At 33.5% G+C, this 15,223-nt stretch overlaps 1 protein-coding gene across 8 annotated transcripts in view; it reads left to right on the top strand.

Moving 5' to 3' along the window:
- The window catches only part of SMAP1 (small ArfGAP 1), a 182,131-nt gene that overhangs the window by 75,609 nt on the left and 91,299 nt on the right, over positions 1–15,223 (top strand). For all 8 annotated transcript variants that reach the window (XM_079146538.1, XM_079146536.1, XM_079146535.1 and 5 more), the window contains 2 exons: positions 4,477–4,562; positions 9,191–9,266. In XM_079146538.1, the coding sequence (XP_079002664.1) occupies positions 4,480–4,562; positions 9,191–9,266 (159 nt within the window). In that variant the 5' untranslated portion in view covers positions 4,477–4,479. The remainder of the gene's footprint in view (positions 1–4,476; positions 4,563–9,190; positions 9,267–15,223) is intronic.

Here is a 15,223-nt window from a genome sequence, read left to right as displayed (position 1 = left end):
GAAGTACATAGTTCATTTATCCTCATATTAATATATATTTCTTAAAGTACAAAATGAAGGTTAACTTTGTATTTGATAGAGTTTAAATCATTTCATTGTCAAGAGTATCAATACGTTTTCTGCACACTTGATTCTTTTTGTTTTTTAAATCTTAATTTTTAGTGGAGCTAAAATTTGTTGAGTAAATGTCTTTTAAAAATATTTTAAAAACAAACTTTACAGAAATTTTGACTTAAATAATTAAGAGTTTTTCCTTCTCCCTTTCACACTTGAAGTGTGTAAGAGAAATAGAAAAAAGTATTGACAGGGAATGCCATGACTTTTCTAAAGCTCGAGAATTTTCAATATTACTAATATCCTTGAATTTTTAATAGTTTATTGGATGGTCTTACAAGTATTCCTCTTACTGGAGAAGTAAAAATATGTTTGAAAATTTAAGTTTGACAGAATAATGTTCAGTACTTAAATAGATAGAAGATTGCTCTTCCATTATCAAAACTTCAATCTCCTGCTGATTATAAATAATTAAAGGTATAAGATTTAAGGTAAAGCTTAATTTTTCTTTTAAGAGAAACATGCTGTTTATCATCCTTCCATCCCACCAAAGCAGTCTTTTTGCCCCAGCTCTGGAAACTGAGTCATTGATTGCCAAAGAATAAGCAACTAAAATTGTCTTTCTTTGTCCCTGCATTTGTTAAAGCATTCTGAATGAGAGGACCTAAAACAAGGAATGATGTTTTAAAAACAGAAGTGATGTATTTATAATGGAGATAACACTTATAGAATGCTTATATCTGTAGTGAAATTTCCTGGATTCTTATTTCTACTAACTGTTACATGGCTGTAAGGATTGAGATTGAGAAAACTAGATTCTACTTTACTTCTGCCACTGATTCATTATATTAACCAATAGAAAAATCATATAACCTCTTTGTACCTTTGTACCTCTTTGTACCTGGTATTTGTAAGCCCTCCAGGACTTAGTCCCAGTTCTATTGTATAAAGCCTGAGATACTTAAACCACTGATGGCTTTTGTTGGTTCTGTGAGGAGTTGAATCATGGAGACTCATGATTAGGCTTGTTATTTAATATCTTGCAGATTCAGTTTCCTTAGTGTAATAATACCTATCCTAGGGGTTTTAAAAAAAAATTTAAACATAAGTACACATACACTGACACAAAGTGTTGAGGCTAATACTTATCAGTTTAACTGTTTTTTTAATTGTGTATTTTCTTCAGTAGATACTGGGCAGTTTGTTTGTCAGGGTCAGTGGAATGTATTTTTGTAGATTTCTGTAGAGTTCTAATCTGTAGTGTCTTGAAACCTTGAGGACCTGTGTTCTGTACCATATTTATTTCTTCCCTAAAATGCCAGTTTTCCCCCTACTTTACCCTTGTTTTCATTTTGAAATTGTTCGGCCTTTTATCTTTGTCTCCATTGATCCTCCTACTTCTGACCTCCACCATTTCCTTTTCAACTTTTAGAAATCTATAAACTAAGCTTGTCTGTATTGTCCTTATCCTTACAGAATGATTTGTCTGTATCTGTGTTATCAGTGGATCCTTGTTTCCCACAATCACAACTAACAAAAAAATATGCACCTATACCCAGTCACTTTTTGGCAGTGGTCTCTTGTAGGAATGACTCGTTATTTCACATCACCTCTTCCTTTCAGATTTTTATGCTTGTTATTTTTCCTACTGTCTAATTGTGATGGATAATATCGTAGAACAGTGTTTAATAATTTAGTGTAATGTACATGCATGTCTTGTTCCTGTTTTTTTTTGCCAATAAAATATTAAGAACCTGTACTAAATAAAATAAACATCATATTTATTGAACATAAGACATTGCTGATTGTAAGAAGTACATCCATTTTGTAGACTAATAAAAAGTTGTCATTTATAATATACCATCAGTTATAAGGTGCATTCCTATTTCAGAAATGTTAAAACATGAAAAAAATGTAACTGAGAACTGATGAGGTATGGTCTATATAAATACATACTATTTTTAGTCTTGTTGAAATTTCCATGAACTCTTGTTTGTTTGATAGAAACTTTCACAATCTTCTTAATGTGCATAGTTTCATTGAAATGTATCTAAATTACTTCTTGATTCATTGCAGGTATTGTGTAAACCAAGAGGTATTATTATTTAAAAAAATTTTAAAAATTTGTTCTGATTCATTATACATGATGGTAGAATGCATTTAAAAAAAAAAAAACAAATCTGTTTATTTATTTACTTACTTAATTTTATGCGGGGCTGCAGATGGAACCCAGTGCCTCACACGTGCTCTTCTACTGAGTCACAACCCCAGCCCAGTAGAATGCATTTTGACACATTTTACACAATGAGGCATTAGTTTTTTGACCTAGTTTTTTCCAAAGGTTTAATGTTGTTATTATTATTACATAACTTGTTCACCACATCTGCTTCCAGATTCTCACCATCGCATAAAACAGCAGCATCATTTGAATGCTTGAAATGGAAAACCTTTTCTTTTTAGGAAGGATGAACCATACTGGAAGTTTCTTAGTTCTCTCCCTCCACACAATTACAAATTAGTTTTACTCTTACTAATTCACGCTATTATCCACCATGACATAATAGAGCCTTTCACCTTGTATTGTCATTTCACATTATAGATTTTTCTTTCTGCCTCACAGTTTTAAAACTGAGGTTTATCTTGCTTTAGTTTCTATTTCATCTCAAGGGCTTAATGACAGTGATTCTTAATTCTTTTTCAGTTTATAATCCCTTTTACTTCCCATTCCTGTATTCTTAACTTTGTCATTATGTCTAGAGGAATAACAAATCTAATTTACTCTGAGAGAATACTTAAGTTGAGGCAAGGTGGAATAGTTGTACCAAAGTGAGAATACAATCAGTTGTGAAAAGAGTCATATCTTTTATTTGAAGGATGATGATTCTGTACACTTGAGGACTACAACTCAAGGTAAACATCAGGTAATCTGTTAAACCTGAATTGCATTATCAGTAGTGTAGTGGTTGTGTGCCTGAGAAATCAGGAAGAAACACATTATAAAAGTTGACCTTTCAACCAATTAAAATAGTTTAATGGACTCAAGCTTTATGTTAATAATGTAATATAGCATAATGTTTATAAGTCTTATATTTAGTTTCTAATGTAACAAAATGTTAAGGAAGTACTCTTTGGCTAGTCATCCCTCATAGATCAAACTGAAACTTAATTAAACTGGTTTAAATGACTATCAAATTATTTTATGTCTGCTGAGCCATAATTCTTACCTTTGGAGTTCATCAGTTTTAGGGGAGAGGTTTGTATTAGTCAGCTTTATGTTGCTGTAGTGAAATACCTGAGGCAGTTAACCTATAAAAAGAAAAGTTTGGTTTAGTTTATGATTCTGGAGGTTCTAGTCCAAGATTGAGTGCCTTATTGATTTGGGTCTCTTAAAGGCTCCAGATGGCAATAGTGGGAGCACACTGCTTATTACATTATGAGACTGGAAAGAGAGAAACTGAGAGACTGGGATCTTATAATCCCATTGAAGGGCCTACTGCTAAGGATCTTCCAGTAGTCTCCATGTAAAGTTTCTACTGTCTCTTAGTAGTGCTACCCAGAGGACTAAGTTATTAACATGTGGACCTTTGGGGAACACCCATTCAAACCACACGAAAGTTCTGTGTACCCTGAGCTTGTATGTAAAATTGAGCTGTTAGCCACAGAGGTATTTGTTTGATGGGGAAAACTTTCAGTAAAATTTCAGGGATTAATAACTCCTGAGAAATTAATTCATTAATTAACTCCTGAGAATTTTAGATTAGCACTATTTCTCATTTATCTGAATTTATCTGGATTGTGCTATTGATTGTTCATTGTGGGACTCCTTGAGTGTTTGAAACTTAAAGATAATTTGATTGTGAGTTGTTAATTCGGGAAATGACTGCATACTGGCACATTTAAAAAAGAATAAAACTGCCTATAAACTGCCAGAAATTTCATTTTTATAAAGTAGTGAATATAAAGATGGTATTTTCACAGAAAAAAGATAAAAAAACCGAACCCACATGTATTGAAAATTTTAAAGATTAAAAATAGTGCTTCTATTTGGAACTTGAGTAATTAATTTCATAGTTATGATTTTTAAAAAACATGTTTTTTTTGTAGTACTGGGGATTGAACCAATGGGTGCTATACCACTGAGCTACAACCACAGCCCCTTTTTTGTTTTGAGTTAGGTTCTCACTAAGTTGACCAAGCTAGCCTTAAACTTGCAATCTTCCTGCCTTAGCTTCCTGAGCAGTTGGGATTACAGGTATGCACCACTGCACCCAGTTTTAAATTAGTTTTTTAATCAGAAAACATGTATTGGAAGTAATAAATGTTATTTGGTATTTGTGTATGTGTGTATGCATGTATAAGAAGTATTTTTTAATGTTCATATGAATAATGAAAATACTTGATTTTTTTTTTTTTTAACTACAGTGCATGCAAGATATGGGAAATACTAAAGCAAGACTACTGTATGAAGCCAACCTTCCAGAGAACTTTCGAAGACCACAGACAGATCAGTATCCTTTAGAACTTGTTTATTGTGGGGTTAAGATTAACTTCTATCTACTAGTCATATTTTATCTGTTAGTATTTAGGAGGATATGAATTATATCACATTCTTGTTCATTAAGGGTAGAAATTGATTGTTTTTAAGCTATACTTTGTATATAGTAGGTTTTTAAATAGGAATTTGATAACCTATAATATAGTATTTTTATGTAACTATTACTATGTATAAAATTTTATGACTGATTCTTCTTAATTGATCTTGATCTCTTGATAGGAGAGTATTTGTTGCTTATTATTTTAAACTATTATTAGAGATTTGATTTGTGTGCATCCTGAGCATTTTAAAAATCATTTCCATAAAGATTTTTTAAATCAACTTTAATAATTATGTGAAGCAGTTTGGCATTTATGCCTTAAAATAAATACTCAGTGTTATGACCTGTAACACTATATATTTAGTAATATAACCTCTATCATAGGTTGCACAACTGTTTGCTTTACATATCTGCTTTTTTGAGTGGATAGACTGTTTTCCCAGACATTTTAGTCAGGATGCATTTCACATTTGTTAAGGATAAAATCATTTGATTCTTTAGGTGTGTTCATCAGATTTTGGTTGCTGTGACCAAAATATCTGGCAGGAACAACTCAAAGGAGAAAAAGTTTAATTTGACTCATGGTTTCAGAGTTCAGTCCAGGGTTGACTGACTTCACAGCTCTGGGCCCTAGGTGAGACAGGACATCATGGCAAAAGGGTGCAGCAGTGGAATGCTGCTCAGGTTCTTGAAAGCCAGGAAGCAGAGAGAACAGGAAGGTATGGAGCCAGGAATGTGATGCCCAAGGGTGTGTCAACAGTGACCTACTTCCTCCAGCCATGCCCTAACTGCCTACAGTAACCACCCATTTATCTTTTCAAATTATTAACCCATCAAATGGATTAATCTATTGATTAGATTACAGCTTTCATGATCTGATCATTACCTCTGAACATTCCTGGATTTTTTTCACACATGAGCTTTCAGGGGTTACCCCATATCCAAACCTTAATAATAGGATTTCTAAAGTTCATCAAAGTTTCAGAAGGTAGGTCATTGAAATTGTGCTGCTTTATAAATAGGAATATTTAATTAGTTGTAGGTGTTTGAATTCTGTCCAAAGGTAATAAACATTTTTTATTCTGACAATAAAATGTAGTTTCTTAAAGGTCAGTTATGTATTGCCCATTTCGGTAGGAAAACAGTATGTGTGGCCTGTGGAAAATAATTCTCTTTTCTCACACATAGGTACAGGTTATTGTATATTTCTTTTTTTTAATTTGGACTGAAATTTTTTAAGTTATAATTGAAAAATTAGTAATTTGCATTTGGCTTTTTCTATTTCTGTGATTCCCTTTCTTTCTCAATTTTAGCAAACTGATATCCAAGGGTATTTTTGTTTTAGAAAAATCCTAGGGTAAGAGTGGGAGGTACACTTCAGGTTTAAAAATTGTGTGAGCAAAAATGTATGAAAGAGTGAGAAAATATGACCTTTTAGATGGTTTTGACATGGTAAAAGTTCAGTTTTGTAGGTCAAGTGGATGAAGAATCTTATAAGGTATTTTGGTCTAGATTAAGGGTTTTCAAAGCATGTAGAGCAGTTTGGACCTCATTTCATTGTCTCAAGGGTTGATGTGTTTGAAAACCCATGAAGGGTTTTAAACCAGGAGAAACATTAAAGCATTAACTTTTACCTCAAAGAAAATTGGTTGGAGGAGGATAGAGATCCTAGAGGCAGAGAGAGAATATGTAGAATAGTGAGTGGTACAGCCCAAAAGGAGCAATGATGAAGATCTGAGTTACATAGTGCCATCAATGAACAGGAACGCTTTTAAAAAGCTTTACAGTTTATAAAAGTTTTACAAAAGCTGCCGTGAAAGTGTAATTCCTCATACGGGATGTGGTTAATTATAGACTACATGTGCTAATGCATGACAAATGATAAAGCTTTGCATTAAGCTTTTCATTATTAGGATATTTCATCTTATCTAAAAACTTTCTAAAAACTTATCTAAAAACTTTCATCTTATCTAAAAAACTCAGTTCCATGAGATCTATTGTGCATCAAAGCTAATCAGCAGTTCTCCTTTGGGCTTTTTGGAGTTTTATTGCTGTCAGTAGTATATGTCTGAAACTAGATTTTTTTATTTGGGAGTAGATATTAATTTGTGTTTCAAGTGATATCTTTAAAGAATGGAGAAAAGTCTTAAAAAACAAGTATATATTAAAAGATAAAGCATAGTAGTAATGGTAAAAAAATTTCTGAGCTTGTACTAATTGTTAGTTTTGAAGGTAGAAAGATTTAGGAGTGTTTACCTAATAATGATTTGTGATTATAGGCATGGAGATGATTTTGGGATGTTTTTATTTATTAAATTCCCAATCAGCCACTTAAACTTGAATTATTATTAATATATTCCTTATCTCGATTCCCTAAAATACTCACATTTTCTTTCTGTTTCTTTGGTTGTGTTGTTAATCTACATCAATGCATCTGTGTCCTTATATCTTAAATGACATCTGGAGCCTGGAACATGAAGATAAATATTTCCTGATGTTCAATTGTATTGCTCTTTTGTTGTTGTTTTTCATTAACACATATGTTTAAACTTGATTATTTGCAAGTCCTCTTAGTCCTTAACCCAGTTATTGTTTCCTTTTTACCCCATTATGGGCCCTATTTTTTAACAGATTTGCCTATCAAAATATCTTTATATTGTTAATAAGTGCTAAAACTTAAAATAGCACTGTGTTACATACCATTCTTCCTTAGTATTTTACATATATAACATATTTAATTCTTAAAATAATCCTGTAAGATGATACTAAAATAAGTACATTTTAAAACTGGTGGAACTGAGGCACAAAGTTATGTAAAAATAAAAACTAACTTCATTTATCAAATACTTGCTGTTTCTTAGGTATTACACTAAGTGATATATCTGTCTATATATAGATATATAGATAGATAGATCTTTCAACCTTGTGAGGTAAGTATGACTATCTTTTTTACATATCTAGGCATGGGTCTAGATAGATTGGCTAAGTTCAGAGTCACAGTAACCTCAAGTTAAATAAATGCCTACCAGTATAACAAATGAGGTTGTACAAAATTTCCTTTGAACATTCTCTAAATTGTCTGTATAATGACAGTTTATAGGCAGGGTTCCCTCTATAAATTCATCATGGCTATTCTTTGCTTTCAGCAGTGAATAGAGTTCAGGAGTCAGTAACTACAGGCCTATGAACCAGTTGCCTGATTTTGTATATGATATTTTACTAGAACCCAGCTATGCCCACTCATTTTGAAGTTTTTATGGCCACTTTGTAGCTATTGAGGCAGAGTTAAATGGTTATCAGCTCTCAAACAAAGCCTAAAATATTTACTATGTGGCATTATAAGGAAAAGTTTGTGGGGCTGGGACTGCAGTTCAGTGGTAAGAATGCTTGCCTCCTATGTGCAAGGCATTGGGTTTGATCCTCAGCACCACTTAAAATAAAAAGATTGTGTCCACCTACAACTAAAAATTATTTTTAAAAAGTTTGCTAACTCCTGGGATAGTTCTTTAGGTGAACTAATAGTGAGGTATTGATTCACATTTGGAATTTTGTGCAAAAACACATAAGGACCTTGTGAGACATTTTTGCTCAAAGAGGAAGGTAGAAACTGAGAGCAACCAAAGACGTAGTATGTTCCTTAAATTACAGTCCTTCCTTGAGTGACTGCCATGGAATTAAAAAAATTTCCTTCGTGTACTTTGATTTTTTAAAAAAGTGATGTTTTCTGTTAAAAAATTAGGAAGTTCCTAGTGAGTTTTCCTATACTAACGCTGTATTTTATTTTTGTATCCTTGTAAAACAGTATATATGTATCAATGAGATTAACTTTGACCTTAGATAATTTTTTTTAAATTGCTTACTACTTAGGTAATTCCTGAAAGCATTTCTTATAGTGAAATCCCTAGTTTTAGCTCTTGATTTCTACCTTCTTCAACTTTGCAAGAAAAAATTTGGTCATTATTTTTGTAATCCAAAAGGAATCACATATCATACACTGACCTGTGTATGATACAGCATGTTTAGTGGGAAACAGCATTGTATTGGAATCACAATACAGTACACACTCTAAGTTACTAGTTCTTCATCTATGATGTGAAAATAAGAGTATTTTATTACTGAGTTGTGAGAGGAATTAAAGGAATCAATACGCACAATTTATAAAATGATGTTTGTCACATTGTGAGTACTGCCTGGGTGTTAGTTTCTTTACTTATACTGTTAACTCTAAGTGAACCTTAATTGAATTTAGTTGGGGGTAGGGGTGGTGGTGGTAGTGGAGAAATTAAAAATTATATTCAGTTGTTCTTTTTCAAGTTGGTTTGGGTGGTTTTTGTTCTTGAATGGGAAAATTTCCTGAAAAATTGAACTTTTTTTTATAGGGGAGAGGAAAGAAGGTTACAGAACTTAGAACAGAAATAGTGTTAAGAGAAAGCACAGATTGGAGAGTAAAAAATTTTAAAATGTAGTCTTTTTTGAGAGAATGAATAAAGATAAATAAATGTGATTAAATTTATGGTTTTCCTTAAGTTATCTGTTTTCAGAGCTGTAGAATTTTTCATCAGAGATAAATATGAAAAGAAGAAATACTATGATAAAAACGCTATAGCTATTACAAATGTAAGTAAAACCTTCAGCTCTAACCAACTGATGTTTGTTGAATAGATATCAAAGTTTACAGTAGTTAAATTTATTTGTTGTAACAATATGCTAGTTATGTATGTTTAGATATTTTAAGTATTGGAAATTTGGGGGGGAGGGATCACATAATATTGATCTGCAAAGCAGATCTTCTGATTCAGAAGGGAGTATGTTCTGAATAAGAGTTTAATAAATGCTTATATGATATTTAATAAAGTTAATTTTATGAAATTTCTAAAAATGAGGCTACTAATAGAAAAGGGAGAAAAATTTATTTTGCTAAATTCCAGGAACATATATTAAATAAAAAAAGAAAGTCAAGTCTTCTTGACTTTTATCAAGCCTGCAACCCAGTGATTTAACTTAGGAGGCTGAAGCAAAAGGATTGCAAGTAAGGCCAACTTCTGCAACTTGGTGAGGCCAAGCAGTTTGGTGAGACCCTGTCTCAAAAAAGTAGAAGAACTGAAGTGTGACACAGTGGTAAAGTACCCCTGGGTTAAATCCCCAGTACCAAAAATAAGTAAATAAGCTATAAACTAATTTTGTGGTGAAATCATTTGTTAAGTATTTCATAGGCAACAGTTTTGACTCAGTGGTAAAGTACCCCTGGGTTAAATCCCCAGTACCAAAATTAAGTAAATAAGCTATAAACTAATTTTGTGGTGAAATCATTTGTTAAGTATTTCATAGGCAACAGTTTTTGTTTCATTTGTCTCATTTTCAGTCCATATGGAGAAGTGATATACTAAAAAATTCAAAAACTGAAAGTGTTGCCTGTAAAATCTGGAAAAAGACAAAGATGTCTACTCTCACCACTGCTATTCAGTATAGCACTAGAAATTCTAGCCAGAGTAATTAGGCAAGAAAAGGGAGTATAAAGAATAAAAATAGGAAAGGAAGGAGTCAAGTTATCACTGTCGATGTACGATCCTATACATAGAAGATCCGAAAAGCTCCACTGAAGACTCCTAGAGCTAATAAACAGATTCAGCAAAGTAGCAGGTTACAAAATCAATATTAAAAAAGCAATAGCTTTTCTGTACACTAATAATCTGTTGAGAAAGAAATCAGGAAAATTTTCTATTCACAGTAGCCTCAAAAACTACCACCACCACCAACAAAAAACCCTGGAAATAAATCTAACCAAGGAGTGGAAGACCTCTGCACTGAAAACTAGAGAACACTGAAGAAAGAAATTGAAGAAGACACAAGAATGTAGAAAGACTTCCCTTGTTTGTGGATAGGCAGAATTAATATTCTTAAAATTGTCTTACTACCAAAAACAATATACAGATTCAGTGCAGTCTGCATCAAAATAACAGTGGTATTCTTTACAGAACTAGGGAAAAAAAAATCTAAAATTCATTTGGAAGAACAAAAGACCCAGAATAGGCAAAGCAATCTAAACCAATAAAGCAAGGCTAGAGGCATCATAGTATGACTTCAAATTATACTACAGAGCTATAGTAACCAAAACTGCATGCTACTGGCATAAAAATAGATAAATAGACCAGTGGTACAGAATAGAAGATAAGAAGAATAGAATAGAAGAGAGAAACCCACACAGATTCAATCATCTGATCCTTAATAAAGGTGCCAAAAACATACCTTGGAGAAAAGACAGCCTTTTAAACAAGTACTGGAAAAACTGAATATTCACGTGTGGAATTAAACTAGATCCTCCTGTCTGTCGCCCTACACAAAAATCAGTTCAAAGTGCATCAAAGACCTTGGAATTAGACCAGAAATATTGAGACTGCATGAAGAAAATGTAGGGCCAACACCCCAACATATAGTAGTAACTTTTTCTGTAGGATCTTTAAAGATCAGGAAGTAATGGCAAGAGTTTGTAAATGAGATGACATCAAATTAAAAAGCTTCTGTACAGAGAAGAAACAAGAGCATGAAGAGAGATGCTACAGAATGGGAGAAAATCTCTACCAGCTACTCTTCAAAGGATTCATATCTAGAATATATAAAAACCTTAACACCGAAACTAACAAACAAAAAACCTCAAATAACCCAATGAATGAATGGATAAGTGCACTAAAATAATACTTCTCAAAAGAAGAAATACAAGTGGCCAGTAAATATACGAAAAAATTTTCAACGTTATTAGCAATTAAGGAAATGCAAACAAAATTACACTGTAATTTCACCTTATTCCACTTACAATAGCAGCCATCAAAACCACAAATAATTATAAATGCTGGAGAGGGTGTTGAGAAAATGGAACATTTTTACAGTGTTCATGGGATTTAAGTTAGTGTAATCACTTTGGAAATCAGTCTGGAAGTTCTTCAGAAGACTAGGAACAGAATATGCCCCAACAGTACCATAACACTTCTCAAAGTTGTCACTTGTGATGCGTGCATACCCAAGTTTATAGCAGCACAAGTCACAATAGCCAAACTCTGGAACTAGCCTAGGTGTTCATCAGTGGATGAATGGAAAAGAAAATATGGTATGTATACACAATGGAGTTTTATTCCGTCATAAAGAATAATGGAATTTTGTCATTTGAAGGAAAATGGATGGAATTTGAAACCATTATGTTAAGCAAAATAAGTCAAACAGAAAATCAAGGGTTGTATGTTTTCTGTCATGTGGAAGCTAGAGATGACTCTGATAAAGAGCTCTTTCAAGTGGCTATTAAGCTTGATGTTACTGTTACTCAATATTAAATAGTTCCAAATTAGTTTGTAGCTTTTGCTTGATTTTTATAATTTGTCTGTTTCTTCTTGTTTCTCATTTTTTTTTAAAAGGTGTTCCAGTATGTTACTGCTCTTAATTTATTTTCTTATTTTGAGTTTTGCAGTGAAGACCTAAAGGTGACCCTTTTCCTCTGTGTAAAGCAATAGTTATTAACCCTTTAAACCACAATACCAATATATTTATTGCCTTTCTCTAGCATAAACATTTCAAAATTTGTGACAAAATAGAAAGCAATAAACTACAAAAAAAAAAAAGAGGCAGTTTTGCTCTTTTTCTCAATTGTTACCCCTCTACCTCCCAGGCCATCTGTAATATGTCTGGGAACCAGTCTTCATTGGAATACATTGTATAGCTTGTGAGAGGAGAGGATGGAATCTCCTTCATTCGTAGAGATTTATTTATAGTTGTGGAAAGTGGCTTCAACATGGTACTTCTGAGAAAGCAGAGGGACTTATGTGTGTTATTTTGATGAAAGGAGTTGTGTATAGATCTTACAGTGTTGAGTGCTCTGTGGCACTGTAAACATGAGTTACAGAAGGAGGCTTAAAGGAGAAAAGCAAAGTTCAGAGAAGGGCAAAAACAAAGGAAAATATGTTCTAAGTAGAAATGTTTTTGTACTGGAAGAAATGTTTACCATTATATAGTCTCAAACTAGAAAAGATTTTATGTGTGTGTGTCTTATAACTACATGGTCCTGGACACAGACATGGGCACTTTGAGTTCATTCATATCGACCCTCAATACTTCTTCATTCTTTCCAGGGATTTGTGCTAATCTCCTTTTTGAAAATAGATATGTGATCACAGAAATTGGCTGTTGAAAGCCCTTTGGATCATTCCTTTATTTATGTGTTCATTTAATCAGGCAACATTACTGAGTGTGTATCATGTGCAGTGGACTGAAGTTGGTATAATTGTTGCCCCAAGTAGCTTACTCTCACTTTTAGCATGTCATGAACATGTACATGAACTGTATTCTAAAGTAGAGTAAAGTAATTGTCATTATATAAAAGTGCTATAGAAACAGAATTTAGAAAGCAGTAGTTCGTTTCCACTCAAATAATTCTTAAAGGAATTATATTTGAGATTATCCTCAATAGGGATACTATCAGCCAAGAGGAAATGGGCTGGTATGTAAGAAGGAAATGTTGATAATGCAGGAAAGACTTTTCAGTCTGAAGGGAAACTTTCCCTCATCTCTGCCAAAGTGAGGTGAGGAAGGAAAATCTGGGAATATTATTTGGTGTTTAGGGTTTGGTGAGTCCTTCATAAAACTTTTCTGTTTAGCAGGTGTGAAAGAGGGCTTATCAGGAGTGGGTAGAGGAGGAAGAGATAATAAATACATGAGGAGGTAAATTTCAAAAGACAAACAGATTATATGGAGAACTTGAATCCCAGAGTGCTCAGGATTTTGCACTTTTTAAAGGGATTGGTTATTATATTAATTTTATTTCCTGTTTCATAAATTACTAGAAATTTGGTGACTTAAAACAATACTTATTTGCTATCTTACAGTTTCTGTAGCTTGAGTCTGGGCTTGGATCATGGTGATCTCTGCTCTGGATCTTACTAGGCCGAAATCAGAGTTGTCCAGGGCTGTGATCTTATATATGAGGCTCAGGCTATTCTTCCAAGCTCACAGTTCTTGAGATTCCATGTCCTTGCTAATGTCCCATAGGACATCTTCCTAGGATCCACCCTCAAGTCTTTGCCTGATATCCCCTTCCTCTCACAGCATAGCAGTTTACTTCTTCCAGGCTGAGGAGAATTGCTCTCTCATTTTAGGAAGGGTCCACCTGCTTTTAAGGACCCACCTGATTAGGCCAGACTCATCCAAGATCAACTTCCTTTGGCTTAACTGATCATCAGCTGGCATCTTAATTACTTCTGCACAGTTCCTTCATCTTTGTCATATAACATCCTAAACAATGGAGCGAAAAATCCATTATGTTCATAGTCCTGCCTACAATTGAGAGGAGGGATTAAACAGGGTGTGCACCAGGAGGTGTGAATTTTGTTGGATATTTTAGAATTCTGCCTTCTTCAGTGATAGAATGAGTCTGTCCTCCCTGGCTGTTTCTTAATTCAATGTGTAGTTGGGGAAATTTGAAACACTTGGACCACAGAAATCCGCTCGTTATGCCCTCCTCCTCTCCCTTCCCTTGGCCAATAGTCAAAGTTGGAAGGACAGTGATGCAGGGAATTCCTAAAGATCTGAGTAGGTGAGAGTGAACTGCCACATTATTTGCTTTTTTCCTTCAGCATCTTTCCCCCACTGCACACCATCACCTCTTCCTTTCTTTTTCTTTAGATGGTAAGTTAGGATTAGGGTAAAAAAACAGTTACTGATTTATACTTTTTATTAGTTCTTTTCATTACAATTTTGTTTCCTCTTCTGTAGAGCAGGATGATCATATTGTCTACACTTCATAGTATTGTTGTAAGAGATAAGATAAAGGCATGCTGTATTCTTAGTACAGTGCCTAGCATATAATTGTCAAAACATCTCAGCTGCTCATGGTAATTATGTTAGCGAAGAGGAAGGAAGGTGGAAACAGCAAATGTAAGCACATAATTAAGAAAAATAAATACCCAAATTTAACTCTAGGACTTTAGATCATTGGCAAAATTTTGGTTTGAGGTTCATTTCATTAATCTCTCCATATTTTAGTTGCCATGTTAATTATTGTCTTCAGGGTGACTTAATGTGGCAAGTAAAGGACTTAACATTTGAAAGCTTTCACAAATTTGATATATTTCTTACTCAGAGCTTTAAAAGTTAATATATTAAGACTTAGGTTTCTTCCACATGTTTGGTGGCCATGTTTACTTGATTAACTTGGGGTATATCAGTGTCTTTTAACACTCCTAATAATGTTGAGTTAAATTGATATGTCTTCCATGTGATTTTTTTATTAATTTAGTAAATGTTTTTAGCTTTTGTGTAAACAGACATGCCAGGAGTATAAATGACACTGGAAAACTTTTTATTTGGGGAGGTGGGGAGAGGATACTGGGAATTGACCAGGAGTTCTTTACCATGAATTACATGCCCAGCCCTTTTTATTTTGAGGCTTGCTGAGTTTGAGTCAGGTTGCTGAGTTTGGCCTCAAACTTGCCAGCCTCCTGCCTCAGCCTCCCAAGTCATTGGGATTACAGGTATGCACCACTGTGCCTGGCCAGAAATCCTTTTTTCAAATGATTTCTAAACTCCTGGAAAGC

This window comes from Sciurus vulgaris (assembly GCF_902686455.1).
Source record: "Sciurus vulgaris genome assembly, chromosome: 7".
In the NCBI taxonomy this organism is placed as follows: Eukaryota; Metazoa; Chordata; class Mammalia; order Rodentia; family Sciuridae; genus Sciurus; species Sciurus vulgaris.
The sequence above is the reverse complement of the archived record's forward strand: the minus strand, read 5'-3'. Positions and strand labels throughout refer to the sequence as shown.